At 40.4% G+C, this 22,939-nt stretch overlaps 1 protein-coding gene, 1 long non-coding RNA gene and 1 pseudogene across 4 annotated transcripts in view; 1 reads left to right on the plus strand and 2 right to left on the minus strand.

The window, feature by feature from the left end:
• The window catches only part of LOC107535766 (uncharacterized), a 28,669-nt gene extending 19,332 nt beyond the window's left edge, over positions 1-9,337 (plus strand). For all 3 annotated transcript variants that reach the window (XR_001603062.2, XR_001603063.2, XR_001603064.2), the window contains one exon: positions 8,096-9,337. This is a non-coding gene — a long non-coding RNA (uncharacterized LOC107535766). The remainder of the gene's footprint in view (positions 1-8,095) is intronic.
• On the minus strand, positions 1,106-22,338 carry LOC107535765 (guanylate-binding protein 7-like). The gene is made up of 11 exons (XM_016211336.2): positions 22,305-22,338; positions 20,113-20,308; positions 17,090-17,217; positions 9,985-10,094; positions 9,579-9,775; positions 7,946-8,191; positions 6,851-7,131; positions 4,006-4,218; positions 2,727-2,829; positions 2,244-2,437; positions 1,106-1,875 (listed from the first exon to the last, which is right to left on the minus strand). Exons 2-11 carry the CDS (start codon positions 20,300-20,302, stop codon positions 1,702-1,704), a joined length of 1,836 nt encoding a protein of 611 aa, XP_016066822.2. The 5' UTR covers positions 20,303-20,308; positions 22,305-22,338; the 3' UTR covers positions 1,106-1,701.
• Positions 14,252-15,515, minus strand: LOC107535771 (cleavage and polyadenylation specificity factor subunit 5 pseudogene; annotated as a pseudogene).
• Positions 22,339-22,939: the final 601 nt, after the last annotated feature.

Here is a 22,939-nt window from a genome sequence, read left to right on the forward strand (position 1 = left end):
GTACTTGGAGTTGCAGTCTCTAGAATATTTGTGTTATTCTAGAAGATAGTCACAGATCAAATTAATTTGCATGTTAGTATTAGTAGATTAAAAATTGATGTGTGTATATGTGCTTAGTGACTTCAAATGTTATCCAGACAGACTCTGAATTTCAGATGTGGGATATTTTTATACTAAGCTGCTTTTCACATGTGCAAACATCCAGAGTCAAGAGAATACGTACAGCGTGTGGAGATACAAGCAGTTCATTCCAACCTCAACAGTCTTAAGCCCTACACTGCTGAAAAGAATTCTTAAAATGTTGAGCTGATCCTGAACAATTTTTCCTTCTAATTCATCACCTTTATAGATGTGGGGCAGGAATTTGGAGACCATTCCAGTTGACATCCCAGTAAATTTTATATCTGGACAGAAATTAGGGAGAAATTTAAAGACCTTATTGAGAGGCCCAAACGACAACAAAATTAAGATGCACAGTTTGTAATTTCTGTTTCCTGCTGTAAAAAGTAGACTCATTCTGTTGAGCTGACTTATGGTCTTTCTAGTAGTGTTAAAGACTGATTTTGTCATGAGAACTTTGTCTTTCCATGTATTTTTATTTTAGTTTCAATTTTGTAATTGTACTTATTTAGGTTTAAATAAGTAATAATTTATAAAAGATACAGAAAAATATGTTATGTAAGACTAGTTATCCTTTCATATCTTACGTCAGCTATGCACGTTCATTCCTGTTGTGTCCATGGATACTGTTTTGCTTTATATTTTTCCAGATAGATGATTATAAATGCACGTAGTCATTATTTGCTAAATTTGGTGGTACCACCATACGCACATCCTGCATCTTTTTTTCACTTATGATAAATCTGTAAGTTTCTTCACGTTAGTACATACAGAGCCTCCCTTTCATTTTAGTGACTTTTGGGTATTCCTCCTTTGTAAGCATGTCTCAAGACTTAAAGCTCTTTTCAGTCTTTTGGAGTGATAGCCATCCTGCCACAAATGTACTACTACTACGTCATTTTCAACTGGGGTAAATAAATCTTAAGGTTAGTTCCTGAATGTGGACTTGCTGAATCAATAGCAGTTGCATTCAAAATTTTGATGTGTATTTGCGCCAAATTGCATTCTCACTAGCAAGGGCCAGAGACTGCCAGTTTCCTGAAACCCTTGCCAACCTACTGTCCCATCAAAACTGTCCTTTCTGGACCATCTGACAGGTGACACAGGTACCTCCTAGCTTTACTTTGCATGTCTTTTATAATCATTAAAGTTAAATGTTATACTTTTGTCCATTTAAAAAATGTGGTTGTTGTTCTTTGCTCCTGGATTCCTAAGGATCATTATCACTGAAGAAACAATCTCCGTGGCTATAATACAGATTGCCAGTGTTTTCTTCGTCTTACCATTTGTCTTTTTGCTTTACTTAAACCTTTACTATGACTAAATTATCTTCTAACTTATTTTTCATTTCTTAAAAGCAATTAATTTCATCAACATTAAACTTTTTTTTTTGGTATATCAGGCCCTGATATCCTTTGGTAATCACTCTTTATTTTTAAACTTTTATTGGCTGAAACTACTATGGCACACATACTTATAAAATGAGCCACAGTGTTATGCTATTATACTGTAAGGAACATTTTATAATATATTTACCAAATATTCTCAGCCTGTCTAAAAAATAAAATCTACTCATTTTCTTCATTGGGCCAGGGAGTTCTCTAGTAATACACCAGCTGCCATATAAAAGAGCTCTATAAATATTGAAGGCCAAATGTTTTCAGTTTCTTCAATCTCTTCTTTTAGTTGATTTATCTCTTTCCTCATCTTCTCCGATTCCTTTTCAAATCCCTCAATAAGTAGTTCTTCTTGGATCTGTAAAAAAAGGAGAGAGTTCCTTTGAAAATCCCAATTAGCAGCACTTTGTACTTTGACTGCAGCAGCTCAGTTCTATTTCTCTACTCACTTAAATGCTCTTTGAAGCCTTTGTCCAAAATTTTCAAATATTTGGACCTCATAGTGGGAGTATCCGTGGTTTATAAATTTCTAAGGCCTCTCGGTAGCATCTCACTTCGGGGGTGGGGAGGTGGGGATGTGTCAGGCCTGACAACTATGCCAGGAATGTGTTCCAGTCCCCACAATGCTCTTTGGGAAGGTTGGAGGTTTAACTCTAATTATTTCTCAGTTCCACTGAAGTAGGATGACCACACACGTGTAACACATAATGGGAACTTCTGACTTACCTTCTGCTTGTGCTCCAGCATTCTTTCCTGCTCTCTCAATCGGTTTTCGCTTTCTCTCTTAATCTTCTCCTTCAGTTGCACTAAGTTTTCCTGGAAGCTTTTCTCTTGAGCCTCCGATTTTTCCTGCTCTTCCTTCTGTTTCTGTCTTAGCAGCTCCAGCTCCTTCTCAGCTTCCCAGTTCTTGGCACGCTCAGCTGTTCCCCAAGGGTGACAGGGGAAGGAAAGTCAGTTATGCTCAGCTGTACCCCACTGGGCTCAGAGACTGAAAGGACTGTAAAATGGTAAGGCGGAGCCTGTGTCTCAGAATGTGATGGAAGGGCGGGAACTGGCTGAGTAAGCTGCCAGAACTGCCCCGTGATTTCCAGTGTAGTCGAGGTGCTGGACAGAAGGCCAGGAGGCGCCTGGTTTCAGGAGGGCCTCGCTCTCACCTGCTGCGGGCGCTGCGGGATCCCCCTCCCCTGTGTGATCAGAGCCCCGCTGTACCTGCCAGGGCCCTCTCTGTGGCCGTGAGGGCTGTGTCTGCCTGCAGGATGGAGTCCTTTGTTGCTGCTTGTGACTGCAGGAAGCCTTGGAGAACCTCATTTGCCTGGGAAAAAAAAAAAAAAGGAGCTAAGACTCTTGTCAATAAAACTACAAATTTGACCCTGCAAATTCTTCATCGTTCTTAGGATCCCACAGCGGTTCCCTTCCTTCCATGGTCACAATAAAAAAATCCAGCCCTGGCCCATGTGGCTCAGTTGGTTAGAGCATCAGCTCACATGGAAAGGGTGTGGGATAGATGCCCAGTAGGGCATGTGCAGGAGGCAACCCCCCACCTCTGTAAATAAAAAACACATACAGATGCCATTTAAAAAAAAATCCAACCTTTTTAGTTAGAATAAAACCCTCTTTGGCAGCCTTTTTCTTAGCTCTCCAGCTTCCTGTCTGAATGATTCCAGCCCCCGCACACCCAGGGCACAGACAACCAGGTTTCTGTGCAGTTCTACACTCATCCCTTGTTTGCAATACCTTCCCATTCTTTTCCTTCTGCCTGGGTGCTCATCTACCCTTTCTTTACTCATGTAGCATAGACTGATTCCTCAACTTGTCGCTCCTATCTCCCCTTCCAGGAAGCTTTGCTGAACTTCCTTCTGAGATCCGAATCGCTGCCAGGTACAGAGCTGCCCCACCAGCTCTACCACTTGCTCGCTGTGTGTTCTTAGGCAATTATTAGCTTCTCAGTGCATCACATTTCTGTATAATGGGGATGACAGTAGCACCTAAATTCACATTATTCTAAGAATTAAATTGATAATCCAAACACATCACCTAAGGTGATACCTGTAATAGAAAGTGAGTGCTCAGTATGTTAGCCATCACCATCATCATCGTCATCACTACCATTGTATGATTATAAGCATATCCCATCATATCCAATTGACTATTTACATGTCCTTTATCAGTAAGATCATAGATTTTTGAGAATGTTCTTTCTTTAATTATATATCTCTTATACTTAGCACAAACTATCCACACTCTTTCTTAAATAAAACAAATGTTCTATTTCATCTAGATTTCTGATAATAAATCCTATATTTGGGAAGAAATCATTCTGGTTCATTTAAAAGTATCTAACTGTGGATATAAAAGCTAAAAATGTAAAGCTCATCATGCTCTGCTTTCTCTCCACAAATGGTGCGGTGTGGTCTTAGATTTTGAAAAGAAACAACTAAGACTCCCTGATGATAACCTATTGTCCTTCCACCCTCTTTTTATATCTCACCTTAACTCCTTTCTTGGGCACCAGGGTATAAGATTCTTCAAGCTTGTCCATTGCTTCTAAGTAGAGATTGTATCCACCAGGCACAGAGAAAGTTCCTCCTGAAATACTTTCCATCAAGGGCTCTGACAGCTGCTTAAGCTGAGCCTGGCAATATTTGCCAGATGCCTCTTCATTCTGCAGCAAGAAATGTCCCTTCTTCATCTCTATGGTTTCCTGTCAGGGAAATGTGGAGAAACCCAAAGGAAAGAGACTGTTAGAAGGGAAAGTCCAATGTGATCTTCTAGGAAGAAGCAGTCTGACTTGATGGCACAGTAGGTAAATGCAGTGCTTGTCTCCTCCCAGGACCACATTAAATTTACAACTAAATTATAGAACCACCATCATTAAGGACAATCTGTAGACTAGCTGAACAGGAATCTATAACTAAAGATATAAAGAAGAAGCCACAATGAGACTGGTAGGAGGGACAGAGATGTGGAACAGGCAGGCCCATATTTATGATGTGGCAGTTAAGAATCAGAGGAATATCTCAGCTGCTGAGCTCCCCTCTGTTGAATGATGGGTCCCAGCCCACACTTGGCTTCCCACTCCAAGGAACCAGTGCCTAGAAGAGGAGTTCTCACAACACATGGCTGTGAAAACCTGGAGGGATTGTGAATGAATGAGGAGGGCCTCTGGAGTCCCAGGCATTCCCCTTGAGGGGCCTGGGTAAGGACTCACTTGCTCACAAACTCACTTACTCTTACCTTGCAACCTTGCAGGGCTCCAGGGATATATAGGGGGGAACTTAATTCACTAGTGTCAGGGCTAGGGTGCAGGGGCAGCCACCATGGAAAATAGTAAGGAGACTCCTCAAAAAATTGAATGTAAAACTACTGTATGACCCAGCAATTCAACTGCTGGGTATTTATTTGAATGATTTCAGAACACTAATTTGAAAAGATATATGTACCCCTATGTTATTGCAGCATTATTTACAGTAGCCTAGATATGAAAGCAACTTGTGTCTATCAGTAGTCAATTGGATAAAGAAGTGGTACATATATACAATGGAATATTACTTGGCCATATAAAAGAATGAAATCGTGCCTTTGTGACAACATGGATGGACTGAGAGGGTATTACACTAAATGAAATAAGTCAGAGAAAAAGACACATACCATATGATTTCACTTATGTGTGTGGATCTAAAAAACAAACATAAAGACAAAATGGAAACAAACTTAATAGAGAACAAATTGATGTTTTCCAGATGGGAGGCAGTTTGGGGGGATGGGTGAAACAGGGGAAGGGATTAAGAAGTACAAATTACCAGTTATTTAAACAGTCACGGGGATATAAAGTACAGCATAGGGAATATAGCCAATAATACTGTAATAACTTTGTCTGGTGTTAGATGGGTACTAGACTTCTTGGGGTGATCACTCTGGAAATTATATAAACATCTAATTGCTATGTTGTATGCCTGAGACTAATATAATATTGTATGTCAATTGTAAATGAAAAATATTAAAAATAAAAGAAGCAGTGTGATGGCATCAGGGTGGCCTGGAAATTGGAATGACTAGGCATCATGTGGAAAACCCCTTATTTGCTCTGGCTCAGGCTCAACACATGTGAAATGATGAGGTTGGTAGACATGAACTCCACAGTGCCTTTCCCCCCAGATTGATAAATAATTAACTTATAACATTATAATAGTTTCAGGTGTACAACTTAATGAATCAATATTTGTATACATTGTGAAATGATCACCACAATAAGTCTAGTTAACTGCCCTCATCTTACATAGTAACAAACATTTATTTTTCTTTTGATGAGACGTTGTAAGATTTACTCTAGAAATTTTCAAATATGCAATCCAGTATTATGCATGATTCCTTTATCAGTAGTAGGATTGATTGACAATGAGCAATGGAAAGTTCAATATGACTTTCCTCTGCAAACTTGGGTTGCAATAGATAAAAATAGGTACATAGCACATCAATTGCCCATTAATGAGTTAAGTGGTCTGTGAACAGAGTTTTAAACCAGTCACAAATTTTTTTCAATGAGGGTTTGGTAGTGTAAAAATATGCAAATAAAATGCACTTGCTGTACTTCCACATTTTAATGAAGCTGGTTTTCTTCTATATGAACTGAGAGATTTTTATAACCCATAAGACAGTCAAAACCAGACTCAAAGACAAACTTTCAGGGATGGTGATTTATGATGTAAGTAGAATTATCATGTCTGTTAAGTGTTCTCTCCCTTGGTATCCACTCTCTACATAGTTCCTTGGGCCTGTGGGTATGATGAATATTAATCTTGAGATTAGATTAGATTAGATTAGATTAGATTAGATTAGATTAGATTATACAGCTCAGCTTGACTTTAACTACATGAGCCCTTTAAAAGCAGTTTTCTCCATTTTGCGGGAGAGAAGGTAATCAGAGAGGTTAGAAACAATATAAGGATATGAAGCACCATTGCTGGCTTGAAGATGGAGGGGAGTGCCCCAGAACCTCCACTTGATAATGTAAGCTCATTTGAACCTTGTTTTCAGCTTGTGGGACACTGAGCAGGGCACACATATCTTGCTCTAGAATCTGACCTGAAGAACTGTGAGCTAAGGAGTGTGTGTGTTGTAAGCTGCTAATCACATGATCTTTTGTTTTGCAATAATACATAAAAAAATCTAATCTGTTAGAAAAAGCATAGAGATTAACCTATAAGGCCCTGTCACTCAAAAGAACTGGGGCTCATTCTACAATGAGAAACACAGGAAGTCTGTGGTCACAAAAAGGGAATTTAGGCACCATTTTAGGACAGTTTTGAGGAGGGATGTATGTTAAGATATCTTACCATAAGCTTCTTCTGGAACACCTGGTTTTCATCCCTGAAGGACTTCTCCATGAAGATTGCAATGGCCTCCTTCTCACAGGCTGCGTGCAGGTCCAGCAGCTCCTGGAGCGTGTCTGTGGGGAACTCCACTAGCCGGTCCATCTGCTGGCTGTAGTGCTCGGCTGCCTTCTGCACGGCCGCCGAGTTCTCAAGCTGGGCCAGAGCTGTCACCGCGTTCTCCAAACAAGGCACTCCTCCACTGTTGATGGCATCCACATAGGCCTTTGCCAGCGTGCCCAGCCCTGAATGACACATGATATTTAGGAAATTAACAGGAATTTCTCACTCATTGTTTTACAAGCTTTATAGATCAGCAATCTAAAAATCACGACAATTTTATTGAACTGAGGGTTTCTGTTTACTTCCCCCCTGTGTTCCTCCTTGCCCTCATTTTTTATTTATGAATTCATCACACTATAATATTAAAATAATAATCTCAACCAACACAATCTAGAATTTCCTAGAATAATTTTCCCATTGAAATTTTAAAATGAATTTCTTTTATAGGTAAGTAAAGTTGATAATTTGCGGACACTATTTCAAAATGAATGCTGGGCCCTTTTAAAAAAATCATCAAGAATTTCAGGGCAGTGACACAAACATTAAACCAAGCATGGGCCCGTCTCAGCACAGGGCACTGGGTGTCCTCCTAGTTGGTATATCCGTGAATCTTGCCCTGTATATAAGGCTATAGTTAAATTTGCTTCTCAAACTTCCAGTGAACTTTCAGAGGCTCATGTTCTGCTATTTATATGTATATTTTAACTGGAGTAAATTTACAAAATATGTGTGTCCTCACCAAGACACTCATCTCATTCCTACCCTTAACAGCAGCTTGTGCTTATGTCATTAGTGTATTAGTTTCATTAGGTACAATAAGCTTCAATAATCCTTCATATAGGGAAACGTCAATGGAAAAACATGCATGTCCCTGTGTGGCATGAGCCTCTGCTTTTTCTACACCATGCAGAGGAGGAAACAAAATTACCAACAAACCCAGCGTGCAATCACACACCTTGAACTGCGGAGAAACATGCTGTGACAGAGAAGACTCACCATTTCCAGTGACAATGATTTCATCTCTTATGGTCTTGGGTTTTGCATGTGTAAAGATATATTGACAGAAGTTTTTGGATTGCTCCTGGAAATTCCATTCTAGTTGGTTATCTGACACCTCCTCCATATGGTGTAATAATTTTTTGTCAGTCGTAGGCTGGTCAAAGACGAAGCACTTCCACCTGGGAAAGAACTTCCTGATACACTCTCTAGGCATGTTGGATTTCTGGATTTGGGGATCCTCGCCTATGAAAAAGAAAAAGAGCAGGGATTGGCGAGGAGGCACGGAGGTCGAAGACTTTCATTTCCAGGGGTCTTTGCATCATTTTATATCTGGTGCTTGTAAATCTCCTTTTATTTAATCATGCAAATCAACCTAATGCTCATCTACCCAAAGTGCAGACATTTCATTTATTTATCCTTTTTTCCAGAGTCAGGAGTAAAGGAAGTACTTCTGGAAAAGGAGGAGGGGCATCTGTCCCAAGGGAAGAAACTGTTTGTTTTCCTTAGTTCTTCCACAGTGTCCAGTGGCTTGACTATTAGCTATTTCTGAATGATAGATTAATCTCCCAAATTGTCAGAAATACTTTTGATATTACAGTCCTCATGTGAGAAACGAAATGTGGGCTCTAAAGTAAGAGTGAATTTTTTCCTGGTAGAAATAAGGATATTTATGATACTTCTGGGAAAAGTTTTATGTGAAGAACAGACAATACTCAGAACAATAAAGAAAAACTAAAAATCAGAGTTAGAAAAGTACACACAATATAAATATGTTCAGAGATTTTTTAGCAGACACCATCAAAAAGTAAGGCTAACCTAATGCTACTTGGAGACCTCACCTGTTCTGTATATCAGATTATATTGAATGTGACAACGTTGCACAGAGGGATTCTGGGCATATATCAGCTGTTCAATAAATGATTCTTGTGTGAATAAGTAAATGATTAAATAAGCAAAAATAAACTTGCTTCTAGGTACCACCTATTATTCTCTCTGCTAAATGTACTCTCTGAAATGAATTTATTATATCAACAGGGCAAAATATTGTATGAGGCTACAGAATGAAGAGAGTGATGTTATGAAAAACAGATAATAAAGGATTTGGCCTTCTTATTGGAAGGATATGTCAATGATTTGGAGGGGAAACATTTAGTGTATAAATATCCTTTATATGAAGAATGTAACTATGAAGGCTATTAAAATAGACTACATAAAATATATTTCAAAAATAAAGTCATTTGATATATTTACCATCTTCCATACTAATGGGCATTTTTCTCTAAATAGAAATAGATGAGCTCTGACCTTAATAACTAACACAAATATTTCAGCCTAAGGGAATTTTAGCACTGGTTATAGTCCTCTAATTGTTTTTTCATAATGTCAATTTTTCTAAAATCATTTTGTTTGATACTGGTTTACACTTTGTCAGCCAGCTTAAATTCTGGTCACCGGAGTTTTTTCAGTAATAATAATAACTGAAACTATACCCACCTGTCATACACATATCACCATTAGTATGGGCCTCAATGAGATAAAACATAAAGATTGACCTTAAGTGCTGAGAGACAGGGCTCAGTTAATCCCAGCTTTTACTGAACCTCTTACCACCCAGGCTGTCCTCTTATACCTGGAATCAGCTTCAAGGCATTCTCCAGGTACTCATCTTCAGAGATGGGGCGTCCGTCTAACTCCAGCTCCAGTGTGAAATCACGTACAGCCCAAACAAAGTCTGGAAAGAAACTTAAAAACTCGGCCGAGTCCTCTATGTCACCAGAGCTGGGGGAGGATTTTGTCCTGATGAGCTCTGTGAGTTCAGTCACGTAGCTGGGACCTTAGCTAAGGAATGAGAAGTGCTCCACACCAAACTTCCAGTTCTCACCCGGAAACAAGTTTCATGGACACTCCCTTCACCCTGTGGCCCTTTCTTCTCAACCACGATTATTGACACGAGGGAACAACAACAACAACAAAAACTCTCGGTTACATTCCCAGAGATCCCACGACACACGGTGGCTGGGGTCCTGGAAGGATACTGCAGCTGCTCCAGGGCCTGGTGGTCGATGGTGCTCATGCTGTTATAGACAAACATGCTGCTCAGGAGCACGGCCAGGGCAAAGATCCACGGGTCATTCTGAGGGTCGCCCTGGAAAGGGAATCGCGGCAGGGCGCTCAGGCAGGGGTAGGCGGTGGGTGGGGAGAGATTAACCAAGGGACGTGCATGCATATAGGCACAACCCACGGACACAGGCGGTGGTGTGAAGGCCTGGGGGGAGGTCAGTGGGGATAAAGCGGGGACATCTGTAATACTCCCAACAATAAAGATAAATTTAAAATTTTTTTGAATTGGAATGACAATAAAATAAAATTAAAAAACAGTACCATCTAAATCAAAGTTTTACTTTAAAAATATAAAAGTCTAATGAAAACGTGAAAGTTTTTTTATACATTTACTGTAAACTTAATATGAGAAAAAGTCTCAAAGCCAAGCTGTAAATGATGCCTGTACTCTAAGATGTGAACACAGTAACCAAAAGTTTCCGTTTAAAAATGCACTGATCGCCCGGCCGGGCGTGGCTCAGCAGTTGAGCATCGACCTAGGGTCCAGGCGATCGGGGTTCGATTCCGGTCAGGGCACAAGCCCGGGTTGCGGGCTCGATCAATGACTTTCATCATTGAGGTTTCCATCTCTCTCTATCCCTCTCCTTTCCTCTCTCTGAAATCAATAAAGATATATTTTTTAAAAATGCACTGATCTTTCCCTCAACAGATACATTTTCCCAATTAATCTCTCATTTTACAATACAATCCATCACTAAAATACAAATTATACCTAAATTAATTTAATCTAGACTTACCTGGGTTTTAGTCTGTTTTTATTTGGGTTTTTTGTTTGATAAATATACTAAGAGCTAATATTAAAATGTGTTTCATGGCTCAAGTCAAAATACAGTATTATGTTTCTCATCACATAAACAACAACAGCAACAACAACCTGAAGTGAGTCCGTTTAATAAGTGATACAAAACAAGTGGAACAATTATGGGAAATGAAATCTTATACTACAGAAGCTGACCTGTGCTACAGTCAGAAACCACTAAGCTTCTCTGGCCGTGCGATGTACAGATTGCACACTCTGTGAAACAGTCTTAGTAATGGGCACAAAATGTCCCAAACACTAGGAACTAGGGAAGCTACTCCAGGCATTTCACCTAGAGTGACTGAGCAGGTACTTAAAAAATAAATTCATTAAAAACCTGAGAGCAGAAGAGTCTCATCATTTAAAAAGGGGAATTTTAAACTGACCGCTTGCGGGCCTGCTGACTCTGGAGGGCTTCTACCTTTCACTTTTAATTAAGCATTGAAGGAAAAAAGAGAGGCTGGCAATTTGATTGTTTTAGTCACATAAAATGCTAACTTAATGGAACCCTTAAATATCCAAAGTAATAACTGAACCACACAATGCTAGTTACAAGGTAAGACAAGGATAACAATCCAGATCTGCTGTTAAAAGTACAAGTTTAGCCCAGCCGGGCGTGGCTCAGCGGTTGAGCATCGGCCTAGGATCCAGGCGACTGGGGTTCGATTCCTGGTCAGGGCACATGCCCGGGTTGCGGGCTGCAGCCAATCAATGACTCTCTCATCATTGATGTTCCTATCTCTCTCTCTTCCTCTCTCTGAAATCAATAAAGATATATTTTTTTTAAAAAGTACAAGTTTAGGTACAAAATGATCATAATGCCATTTTAAGTATTATCTACTTTTTCAAAAAACCGCAAGTCTTCATCACTTAGGAAAAAACAAATTTCACTTTTCTTCAAAGGGATGTCAATACTAAATATGATTAAAACATTTGAGTAAAACCTCTTATTCTTTTTTCCTCAACCTACTGAATATTTCCCAGTGTCATTTAGTAGTTTTATATAGAATATGTACTACTTGGATTACTCTGAGAAAATAACATGGCAAATATTGCTGTTATACAATGCAAAAGCGCACTCTCATATATAAGCAAACCTGGAACACAGAAGACAGAAAAATGTCAGTTAAGAGCTCCTTTAAAAACTATTCAGTATTTAGTATGCAGAGAACTGGAAAGCACACTTGAAGACTTAGTTCTTGAAGAAGTGTGATAAAAACTTATTTATCAGAAGACCTTAGTGTTAAGGAGAGCCCTTGTACTCTCTTCTACTGCTGTAGGAATAAATCAGATTTGAATTTCCCTGGGCCTACTGTTCCCTTTAATAAAACAAAACAAGAGTTTTGAGATAAAACTATAACTGACCAGTTCAGAAATAGTTACAAAAGTTGGGGGGGGGGTGTGTGTTATGAATTTTACATTAAAAACAGTATCTCTTACGTTCCGAGGTTAGTAACCCGGCCAGTTTAAATCAAAGATTTTTCTCACGTAGGCCCCAGAATATGGATGACTGACTTGAGTACTGATTATACTGGGAAGTAGTGATCAAGAAATAATTTATAGGTCAAAGCTTAAGTTATGCAGGATGTCAGTGACCTTAAATCAAATCACTCGTCAACTCAAGCACTCCTTTATTGACAGCACTTTATAAATCACACCAAGAAAATGTTCGCCTCTTTCCACCCACCCCAAATGGCAAGAGCTAACATGTTTGAAGCGTGGTCAGTGTAGCTTTTCACTTGGATGCCAGAAGCAATCATGGAAGGTGGGCTAGATCAGCACTGTCTCCATCTCCGCCTCCCTCAATGCTTTAGGACTGAGCTAATCAGTGAGCTTACCTGTAAAACTATCATGACTTAGAAATATGCTAATGAAATTCAGAGAGGCAGGACTGTTAGCCCTTGAGGGAAGAAATCTATCCACAGAACTAGTGGCTTTTTCAAAGGAAATCTCTGGTCATAGTTGATCCTAGAGACTGGTGATCACCTACGTGAGCATGGATATGGTTACAGTCACTACTTGATACCTAGTCATGTGAAGGTTTGGCAGGACCTTAACTCAACTTGAATGTTTATTAATACAGTTGTTCAGGTACTCTTGATCTGATCTTCTCAAGTCTAAATAGGGAAATATACATGATACCTTTCAGATCCCCAATACTCGGGGAATAGCCCTGGGATCAGTCCTATATAGATGTAAGCACTAATCAAAAGTTCATTTCTATTTATCTATATAAAAAACTTAGCTATACCAATGTATTTTCTTTAAGTAGCTGTGTTTTACAAGATGTCCTTTAAAATGAGCCTACAGTCAACAAGTTTGTAATAATGCATACACAGTATATTTTGTCCATTAAAGCAATGACACAGCCAGCACACACCTTTGCCCTAAGATTCTTTTTTATTCCTCCAAATTTGATAATAATTTAGCACTATTTTTTAAAGTTTTAAAAAATTTGCTATTTTTCTATTAGGCTGACAAAATCTATCCCTTATCTTGTCCTTAGATTTCAGATTCTTCAAACTTATTTTTGAAAAAGCTTTGCGTCACTTGCTAAAATCAAATTTTCATCTCTGTGGATATAACTTCATGTTAATTGAAAAAACCAACTTTGCAACCCAAGAGTTCAAAACCTAACACACCCACTTTTAAAAACTTCCTTCACAGATCACCATTTTACCATAGTCTTAAGAATAACTAAGACATAATTTCACAACAGCACAAATAATTAATACACCCATTATGTGAAGAAAAAAATTCTAAATGAGCGCTAGATCCGTCTCTTTTTATACCATTTTCCATAACTTTCTCTGCCCTAATCCACTTTACTGATTTTCCATATGTTTAAGGTCTGTTGGTTATGAACTAAGACCTGGCTATATTAGTATAAAATGTACCAGTCAGTAATATACTGAGAGTTCTGCTGTGATACAAATCATCAGAGTGTAAAATTTGGTATAGGAGTTGCACCTTGGACTCGTTCAAGCAAATTTATTTCCCTAAAGTAATAGAAGAACCTCATCACAAAGATCTATAACACACATGGTCTCAGAGTGCACCCCCAAGGATGGTACCAGAGCAAGGGTCCCATAAACTCGACAGACCTAAACCTGGCACCGTCTCTTAACATTTACCTGGGGGTGGGGTGGGGAATAATCCTTCCCTGTAAAAATTTCACAAGTTTAATGTAAAATTTAAAAATAATACAAATAGAAGGAAGTCTGTTTTCTTTAATGTTGTACAAGAACCTATGAGTAGAAACAAAAGCAAATTAAACATTATCATATTTGTTTACACTACTATCTAGTTCTTCATATTAGCTTTACTATTTAGTAATAGAAAGCAGGTGGCAACTTAGGGGTTGGGAAAGAGACAAAATAAAAACAAAAACAAAAAACCCAACCCTCTTCTACCATGTTTATTCTACACTGTGTAGAGCATTTCCTTCTCCACTGTGTGGGAATTCAGTTGCATATAAAATTGAACTTGCTCAAAAGCTGAGGAAAACTAGAAATAATGGGTCCATATCCTGGTGCATTGTTAAACAATTCAAATGATGGTGCAGCTACCACCTTGTAATTTTTAGGGACTACAAACAAGGCTTTCTCTTGAATTTAACCAAAAACAACTTCTTATGTTCCTTAGGTTTGGTAATATGTGCAGGAATATATGGATACTCAGGACGCTCAAAATTTGGTCTTCAACAGTTACCAACACAGTTATCAATGACCCAGTCTTGCAGGCCTCCATCCTGATGACCCTGTATCTCTGTCATTAAGTGTTTTAGTCTTTCATTTTCATCTTCTCCTGGGTTAAGTTCGCCACCAGGTATTTTTAAGAAAGTTGTTCCAAGTTAGAACAGTAACGCATGGGGTAGCCATTGCTCATGTACAATCAGAGCCCCTTCTACAGCCCTTTCTCATCCAATTTTATCAAATTCCTCCCTCATGGGTTGGAATCTGGCTGCAACAGAGCTGTCCTCATAGAGGACATTATACCTTTTGTACCAAAGGTGTAATTGGTAAGATGGTCCAGGTTGATGGTGCGCTGCAAGGTGAGGGGCTTGGTCTGCTGAATGTACTTGTTGCTGACACTCCCTGTCCCCTCCTGGGCCTGTTGATCTGCCAGCAATTGGACAGCACTAGGGACACACCTGGCAAGCACTGACCACCAGCCTGAAAGGGGGAGGCCGGGAGGCTTTCCAGGTGTGGGCAGCAGTTATCTGCATCCCACTCAGCAGCCACTGCCCACCATTAACTTGAGAGCGCAAGAGGAGGCCTGTGTGGCCAGAAGTGCATTGGAGCCTCTGGAGGCAGGAGGTGGTGAGGTGAGTGTCTACTCTTCATTCACTCATTTCGTTGTTTATGCACTATGTCACCTCTACTATAACTGAATAGTAGAGTCAACACATGAACTGTGAAGCTAAATTGAAAACTCATTTTGCATATTGACCTCCCTCATGGCCTGAGTTTCTTTAGCTAGCAACAAAAGTGACCAACACTGTGAATGTGTGTCAATGTTTAACACAGTGCCTAGAACATAGAAGTATGTTATAATAATTGGGCAATGATTTCTTTGCAAATTCTTCTCAATCACAGGCTTACACACATGCTGTTCAATTAAATCGACCAACTTCTCATTGTGCATCTAAAAATTGCCAGATATTGCATTTTCTTTTGTGCATGTAAAGTTTCATAGGGCAATTCCTGACCTCCGGAGATGACTTGCTAGAGGGGCAGATATACATGGTAACATGTAAATGCATCCAAGGTGATAAACTCTGCCAAGAGTGACACCCAATGTTATAACATAAAAGACAAAGAGGGGTGACGGGAGAAGATATGACTTTGGGTGATGGGCATACAGAACAATATACAGTTCTTGTAACATAGAAACCCACACCTGAAACCTACATGTTCATAATAACCATTGTCACCCCAATAATTTAATAAAGTGTTAATAAAAGACAAAGGGGGAATGCAAAATCCAGAAAGACTACTCTTTGTTTTCAGGGCAAGAAGCGATTATGTCTGATTGAGATACAATCCCATTAGGTTGAAAATAGCTGGGTTTTTAAAGAACTGAAAGGCAATGGAATTGTGGAGAGAGAGAGACCATGTAGGTGGAAGGACCAACAGAAGCCAATTAGAATTGTTAGAAAATGTGGCCATATAAAGATATTACAAGATTATTTTATTTCATTGAAGTGGTGGTTATCTGTGTGGTTGGCAAGACTAGATGATGATGCTGAAAACAAGATTCAGGGCAAGTCAGGAGTGGCTTTGTAATGGATACTGCTGAGATACACTAGAGTGTAAAGGCAGCAAATAGTTGTGCTTCTAACAGTTCAATTTGATATATCCTGTTTCCTTGACAAATGTGATTAGAGAAAAAGAAGGTTTATGCAAATGACAATCAATTAGACATCAGTAGATCATCTTGGGTTTACATTGAGCTGACTGTTGAGTACTTTTTAAATTCAGATTTTCTAAATTCATGCACCACCACCCCTTTTTGCAGTAAAAGATGCACTGGTGCTACTTTTAACTTAGAGTCACACTAATATATATAAGGAGAAAAGATTGAATTGTAAGTAACAGTACAAGTACAAAATACTTATATTATCCCACAATAGTGATTTTGGAGGGTCTAACTCATGTTTTTATAGATGTTAGTACAAAGTTCATCTTCAAATAATGAATATTCCTGGTGTAACTGAGGCTTTTCTAGAGATAATTTAAAAAGATTATTTTACTGTAACCCATTCTCATGGATCCTACTTCCAACCTCTTTAATCTCACACAACTTAACTAGAAGCTCCCATGGGTTATAGTTTCCTCCAGGAACAACTGGGTTAGAGTCTCAATTTTTGTATCCATTGTACCCTATCCTGATAACACTGCATATTACTTAGCTCCTCAACTAGGCTCTGGGTCTTTTCTTCATTCACTGCCCTATCTGTAGTACTTAACACAAAGCCCTGAATGCAGCATCCCTGTAAGTATTTAACTTGTAACTTTTGCCTCAGTATAAAAATAAAAACATCTATTCCTAGTCAAAGTATTGAGTTTACCAAGAAAGTAAGTTCAGTGAAACAGAAGTTAGCCTCAAAATTCACAACTGAATTTGTAGTTTAGAGAAATATGTCGTAAAAGTTAAACTGAGGTGGCAAATGAAAATGTAAGTGGAGTTTCAAGAACAAAGAATATTCTCTGCCTTACCTTTCCCACATCGCCCAGGCCCTCGGTGTCCAGAAGGACCAGAGTGTGGTTCGGCTTGGAGGGGTGAGGCACACACCACATCCAGATGCCCTTGGTTTCAGGCCTCACTGTGGAGCCCAGGGGGAAACCTGCAAAGGATGAGAAGAAAGTGCTATACAGCAACAGCAGAGAGTCCAGGCTGCCCATGGGTTGCACTGGTTAAACTGTTCAGAATGTGAGTGCCTGGCTGGGAGGAAGGTTGCTTTCATTTCAGCAAGGACAGTCAATCCAACTTTTATACGCATTAAGGACTTTCTCCAAAAACACTTCGTTTCCTCTATTCATCTCACTCTATCAATAGTTCAAGCTATGCCACATTACGGAATTAACATAAATTCTATTAACCTTTTTATATATATGTGTGTGTATACATATGTGTATGGATGTGTATAGATGTATATATATATTTTAATCCTCACCTGAAGAGGACATGTTTATTGATTTGAGAGAGAGGGAGAGGGAGAGAAATAGAGAGAGAAGACATTGACGTGAGAGAGAAACATCGATTTGCGGCCACTTGTATGCGCCCCAACCTGGGACTGAACCTGCAGCCTAGGTACGTGCCCTCACCGGGAACTGAACCTGCGACCTTTTGGTGAGTGGGATGATGTTCCAACCAGGTGAGCCACCTGGCCGGGGCTTGACCTTTATGTTCTTTTCTGACACCGAAGAGCTCCCTTATCCTTCAGGTTCTGGTAGAATTCCATCACGAGGAGGCACCAGCAGGAGACCAGAGTTTAGGCTTGTGGTCCCCTCATTTTCTCCCGAGCGAGCCATGGTGTCCCAGTGCCTCTGTTCCTCTCCCTTGGGTCACAGCCCTTTCATTTAGCTTCATGCCGTCTCTCTGGTGTTGGCCACAATCTGTTATCCACTTTTCCTTGCCTCCTCCGGCGACAGTAATCGTAGCGTCTACCTGGCCATTGCTTTTGCCACTCTGGATGCACCCTCCTCCCACACCGGCCCCTTGTGCTGTGCTTACGGCCTTGTGAACAGGCCCTCACTAGCTGCTCTTCAGGACCCCTGAGTGGGTCACCTGTGTCCTGCCAGGACCTGGACGTTACCTTAGCTTTCTTTGGATTCGTTTCCTCCCTGTAGTTTCCTCAATTATTTTCTATTCTAACAAATGATGGGTTCTTTGCTCACTGCCTCAAGTGGGGATAAAATGGAAGGAAAACGGAAAGAACCTGTGAGATATTCCAGATGCTCTTTCCAAAGGCTGAAATTAAACATACAGTGGGTGAGGGTGTGAAGGATATGCTCAGAAACCCACTGATGATATCTCTTATTCCACAGTCCAGGATTTTGACCGCCTGCCATATGCCAAAGCTTCCTTCAATAAAGCATAGAAATGAACATGATAAAATACCTATGGGAGGTTGATTCAGCATAGCTCACACCATTCAATTTCTCTGTGTTTTCCACAGAGAGCACATAAAGCCTGAGATGTCTGCATTCTTCTACACACTATAGTGTTTGGTTGCTTTCTGATTAATACAGAGTAATCTGAAGTTCCCATTACCCCAGGGAGAAAAGGTAGGGTGTAATTAAAGGTCCTTGCTCTCAGCTTTGAGACGTAAAAAACACATAAAGCAAATCCTCAATAAAGAGAGAGAGCAGTAACCTGGTTATGCTCATGGAACTTGACTGGGTGCAAATTTCTTTATGTCTTTTCTGTGATACGAGTGGGGTGGTAAAACCACAACTTTGGGGTTTTGACATGTGTTTTAGTATAGAGACTTCCTCAGCTATGGGAAATCGCCTTGTTATTACCTGAAGTTATCTTAAGTAGAATTGAAAAGACATTGTTGAAACTCCTTGACTGATATCTCTCTCTTAGAGCTCTCAAACATTTAATCCCTCAAAAAACAGCCTATTAATTAATTCAGGTGACGCAAGGAAAAGTGTCCTCCTCTGATTGGTGGTCAAGAATTCCTCTAAAAGAAATACAAAGACAAAATGTTTTGTTAGAAGCCAATGGGATATTGGAAAGAAAAAAGAAGAGAAGAGGAAAGGGAGGAAAGGAAGAGAGAGAGGAAAGAGAGAGGGAGAGAGAGGGAACATGAGAGATATTCCAAGGGATCCTTGGAGTTCAGTGGTCAGGGGTTGAATCCCCTAATGGTGCTGAGTTGCTGAGCCATAGAGGAAGACATCAGAAAAAAATGGTATGCTGTCTTCATAGACAGAAATGCCTAACAGGATATAGTCAGGTTGTCCTAAAAGTCAATAAGAAACAAGAAAGTAACGTGATAGAAAAATATAACCATTTTTAGTACGGAAGAGTGAAAGAATGCACCATGAAAATCAAAACATTGGTGAGCTCTAGTGTTGTGAGAGGGAGTGATTTGGGCTTCTGGGTGTTAGCGATGTTGTGTGTTTTTTTTTATCTTGGCAGTGATTATATAGACAATCACTTTATATTTATTAATATTATTGTATACATATGTATATGTACTTTTCAATATTTGTTATAGTTCACATATTAAAAACACAAAAGAGTGAGAGAGAGCGCAGGAAAGAGAAAGAGATATAATTCATTAAAGTTTGGCTCTGAAATGAAGCAAACAATTGGATGGTAGCCCCATTGAAATATGGGATATACAGAATATACTGTTGCTTGTTCTACTTCCTATCCTTTTAAAAAACAGCAAATATTGAACAATATTTGTATGCTATGAAATTACTCCATAGTTTAGAACAGAAGTGATGTAGGAGAAAGGAAGGGAATAATTTCTGGAGCTGAGCTCCCCAGTAGATGACTAATGGGGTGGATCTTTGACGGGGTTGGGGGACCCCTTATTACTGGACAAAAGAGTGAGAGTTTGCAGACAGATGAGGTTGAAGTTATAAATTTGGCAACGAGAATTAAAAGTTTTCTTCCCTGGGAGGAGTTAGGCTCTTCCTTAAGGTGACCCTGAAAGAGGTGTGATCAGCCTGTATTATCACTCTTTTTAAGCAAATGGCCCCTGACCCAGAATAACACTCACCATGGTTCTGTCCTGCCAGGCGGTTCATCAGGTAGGACTTTCCTGTCCGATACAGTCCTGCGATGGCCACCACCACCACAGGCTGCGAGATGTTGTCGAGAATCTCCAGTGCTGTTAGATTTACTGTCAGCTGATTTTTCTGGTTTTCCACCAGACAAATGGGGTCCATCATGGTGTATTCAGAGGCCATGGTGAGCTGTAACCCAGAGAAACAACTCAGTAGAATACAAGACCCCGAAGTCCTATCTAATGGTTACAGGCGTCATTTACATTTACGTATCAGCTTTGTGCTCCTGGAGCTCAAATATCAGTGTCCTACATTTGGTATGTTTCTAAAAGATAAGTATTTAGCCTAGTGTGTCAAGGCCTGGTGCAGATTCCTTATGTACACTATCGTATTGGTCCAGAGATAAACCCTAAAACAACTCCCTCCAAGTGATGCATGAAAGGAGTAGAATGAAAAAAAACAAACACTGACGATGGAGCCTTGGGAACAGCAACATATTGGAGGGAAGCAGAGGCAGAAAGGCACATGCTGGAGGCAAGGACTGACCACAGACCATATCTCACATCCAGAATGATTTGGTTTCTCATTGACTGCGTGTATTTTCTGAGTGCCTACTATGTGCTGGGCACTGTTCTAAGTGCTTGGTATCAATTGGTGACCAAAATGGATACCAATTGCTGCCTCGTGGAGCTCTGCTCTAGCAGGAGGAGACAGACAACACAGAAAGCTAATGAGCAACACGCAGGTGTATATTAGATGATGGAAAGTGCTCAGGAGAAAATAAGGAGGAACTGGGACAGGGAACGTGGGGCTGGATTTATATAAGGGGTGGTCAGGGAAGGCCTCTCAGAGAAAGGGAAATAAATGTGACCTGCGGCCTTGATGAGGACAGGTTTAGTGAATGGTGGGAGCAGGAGCAGTTGGAGGAGGGGAGACTTTGAAAGGGAGAAGAGATAAAGAATGAAGCCCCCTCTCAAAACACAATAGGACAAATCTTTACAGGACCCGGATAAAGTTATTTGTGCAGGAATTCATTTAACTGGAACCAAAGAAAATGAGTTCCCATTTTTAAGCTGACAGGGAAGAGAGGCTGGAGCCAGGGTGTTTTAGGGTGTACCCAGATCCACCCGGGGCCCACAGCTGGGCGAGGCCCTACTTTACAGTTTTCATCATGGTGGGTATAAACAGGAGGAACTGCAGGGTTTATTTCTTGGACTGAATATTTAAAATTTTGGGTAGGAATAGATGAATTAACAAACAATTTTTTAAAATGGAAGAAAACTGAAATACTCAATCCAAAAATCTGTTAAGTTCAAATAAGCAAGTAAAATGAAATAGTTCTTTTGCATGTAGTTAAATGGTTTCCAAAGTTTACTCTTGAGGAAAGTCAGCCATATGAAGTGAAGGTGAAAACGACCCCAAGCCCTGACTTCTCAGCAAAGATGACAGGGTATTCTGATACAGTTCTTGCATGGGCCACATGCTACAAACAATGCATGACAAACAAACACTATTAGGTCTTTTAGTCATTTTTAACACTTGATCAGTGAGCATGAGAACGAATTATTCTAACACAGCTTTGTACTGTCTTTGGAATATTAACTATTGTTAATACAAAAATAATCTCAGTCAATTTTTTAGGATTTAAATTGTCTGAAAATTAAGAACCACCTTTTCTCTCAGTTTCTCCTATGCCTGGAGGTGAGGTGGTGGTGGTAGCGATGGTGCAGGGACAGTCTGAGGAAGGACAGGGGGATGGAGGGGAAAGAGACTCCACCAGGCGCCTCTGCAAGCGGACGGGGTTTACTCCATCAGTCCCAGGAAAGGCTTAGCTCCTCTTTGCATTTGAGGTAGGATGCATTCCCCCTCCTCCCTCTCTTTTCCTTAATTTTTTTCACTTGTTGGATTCTTTTCTCTTTCCTTCTGTGTTGCTTTGGGTGGGTGCCAGAGGAGCAGCTCATCCTAGTGACAAGGAGAGTGTACGTTGGTCCCCTCACAGAGGCCTGGGTCCCGAACAGAGAAGCTGAGCTGCTGGGAGCCAGGCCACGCACTAGCCTCCCGGCTGGCACCCTGCGGGCCGGTGCCAAGCCTGCGCTTCCAGTGCGGGGTGTGCATTTAGCACGTGTGGTCGCTGTCGGTGTTAGGGAACATGGGCATGGAAGACCAAGTCTAGGGGCGAACTTACGTGTCTCCGGCGCTGCAGACAGGGACAAGTTCTCAGCTCTCCTAGCTCTTCCCTGGCTCGCTCTTCCTCCTGCGTCTGGCTCCTCTGGATACCAAGTGTTGTCTTTAGAAGCTGAAAATCCTGCCAGATATCACAGCCAAGCAGTTATGGGTCTGGTTGATAAGAGCCCACATTGAAAGGACACGCTCTTCTTAGAGAACTGAGTCACTGGGTCGCTCCTCTGCCCCCACCCTCCTCTTATTTTTAACTGAGGCAGGAGAGCAGGTGAGGTAGGAGGCGAGTCTTGGCTCCTCCACACCTGCCTTGGGAATCCCAGGTTGGGCCCTCCTCGGGTGGCTTGTGTTCCCTGAACCCACAGGGAAGAGAGGCTGGCCAGCTGACTGTGAGCCAAGGGACAGGAGGGGTCCTTTTGTGAGGAAAGGGGCTTGTTTATTAATCTCTTTTCCTTAATTTTTTTTCACTTGTTCAATTTTTTCTCTCTCCTTTTTGAAAGAGTATTTTGTGTTTAACGTGATGATTTTCATTAGCAAAACAAACAAAAAACCAAACAACTACAGTGTGTGTGTATACAATGCTTGATTTTATAACCCAGACAAATTCCCTGTTCTTTTGTTGCATATAGTTGTTTCTTGCTT

The sequence above is a fragment of the Miniopterus natalensis genome, chromosome 9, assembly GCF_054644295.1.
Source record: "Miniopterus natalensis isolate mMinNat1 chromosome 9, mMinNat1.hap1, whole genome shotgun sequence".
In the NCBI taxonomy this organism is placed as follows: domain Eukaryota; kingdom Metazoa; phylum Chordata; class Mammalia; order Chiroptera; family Miniopteridae; genus Miniopterus; species Miniopterus natalensis.

What these genes read in the sequence shown, in the direction of transcription:
- LOC107535765 (XM_016211336.2), bottom strand. Translation starts at nt 20,302, where the DNA reads ATGGCCTCTGAATACACCATGATGGACCCCATTTGTCTGGTGGAAAAC. An exon ending in TGCCTTGAAGCTGATTCCAG is followed by an intron (nt 8,192 to 9,578) that starts GTATAAGAGGAC and finishes TCTTTTTCATAG; the next exon opens with GCGAGGATCCCCAAATCCAG. An exon ending in TGCTGGAGCACAAGCAGAAG is followed by an intron (nt 1,876 to 2,243) that starts GTAAGTCAGAAG and finishes CTTTTTTTACAG; the next exon opens with ATCCAAGAAGAACTACTTAT.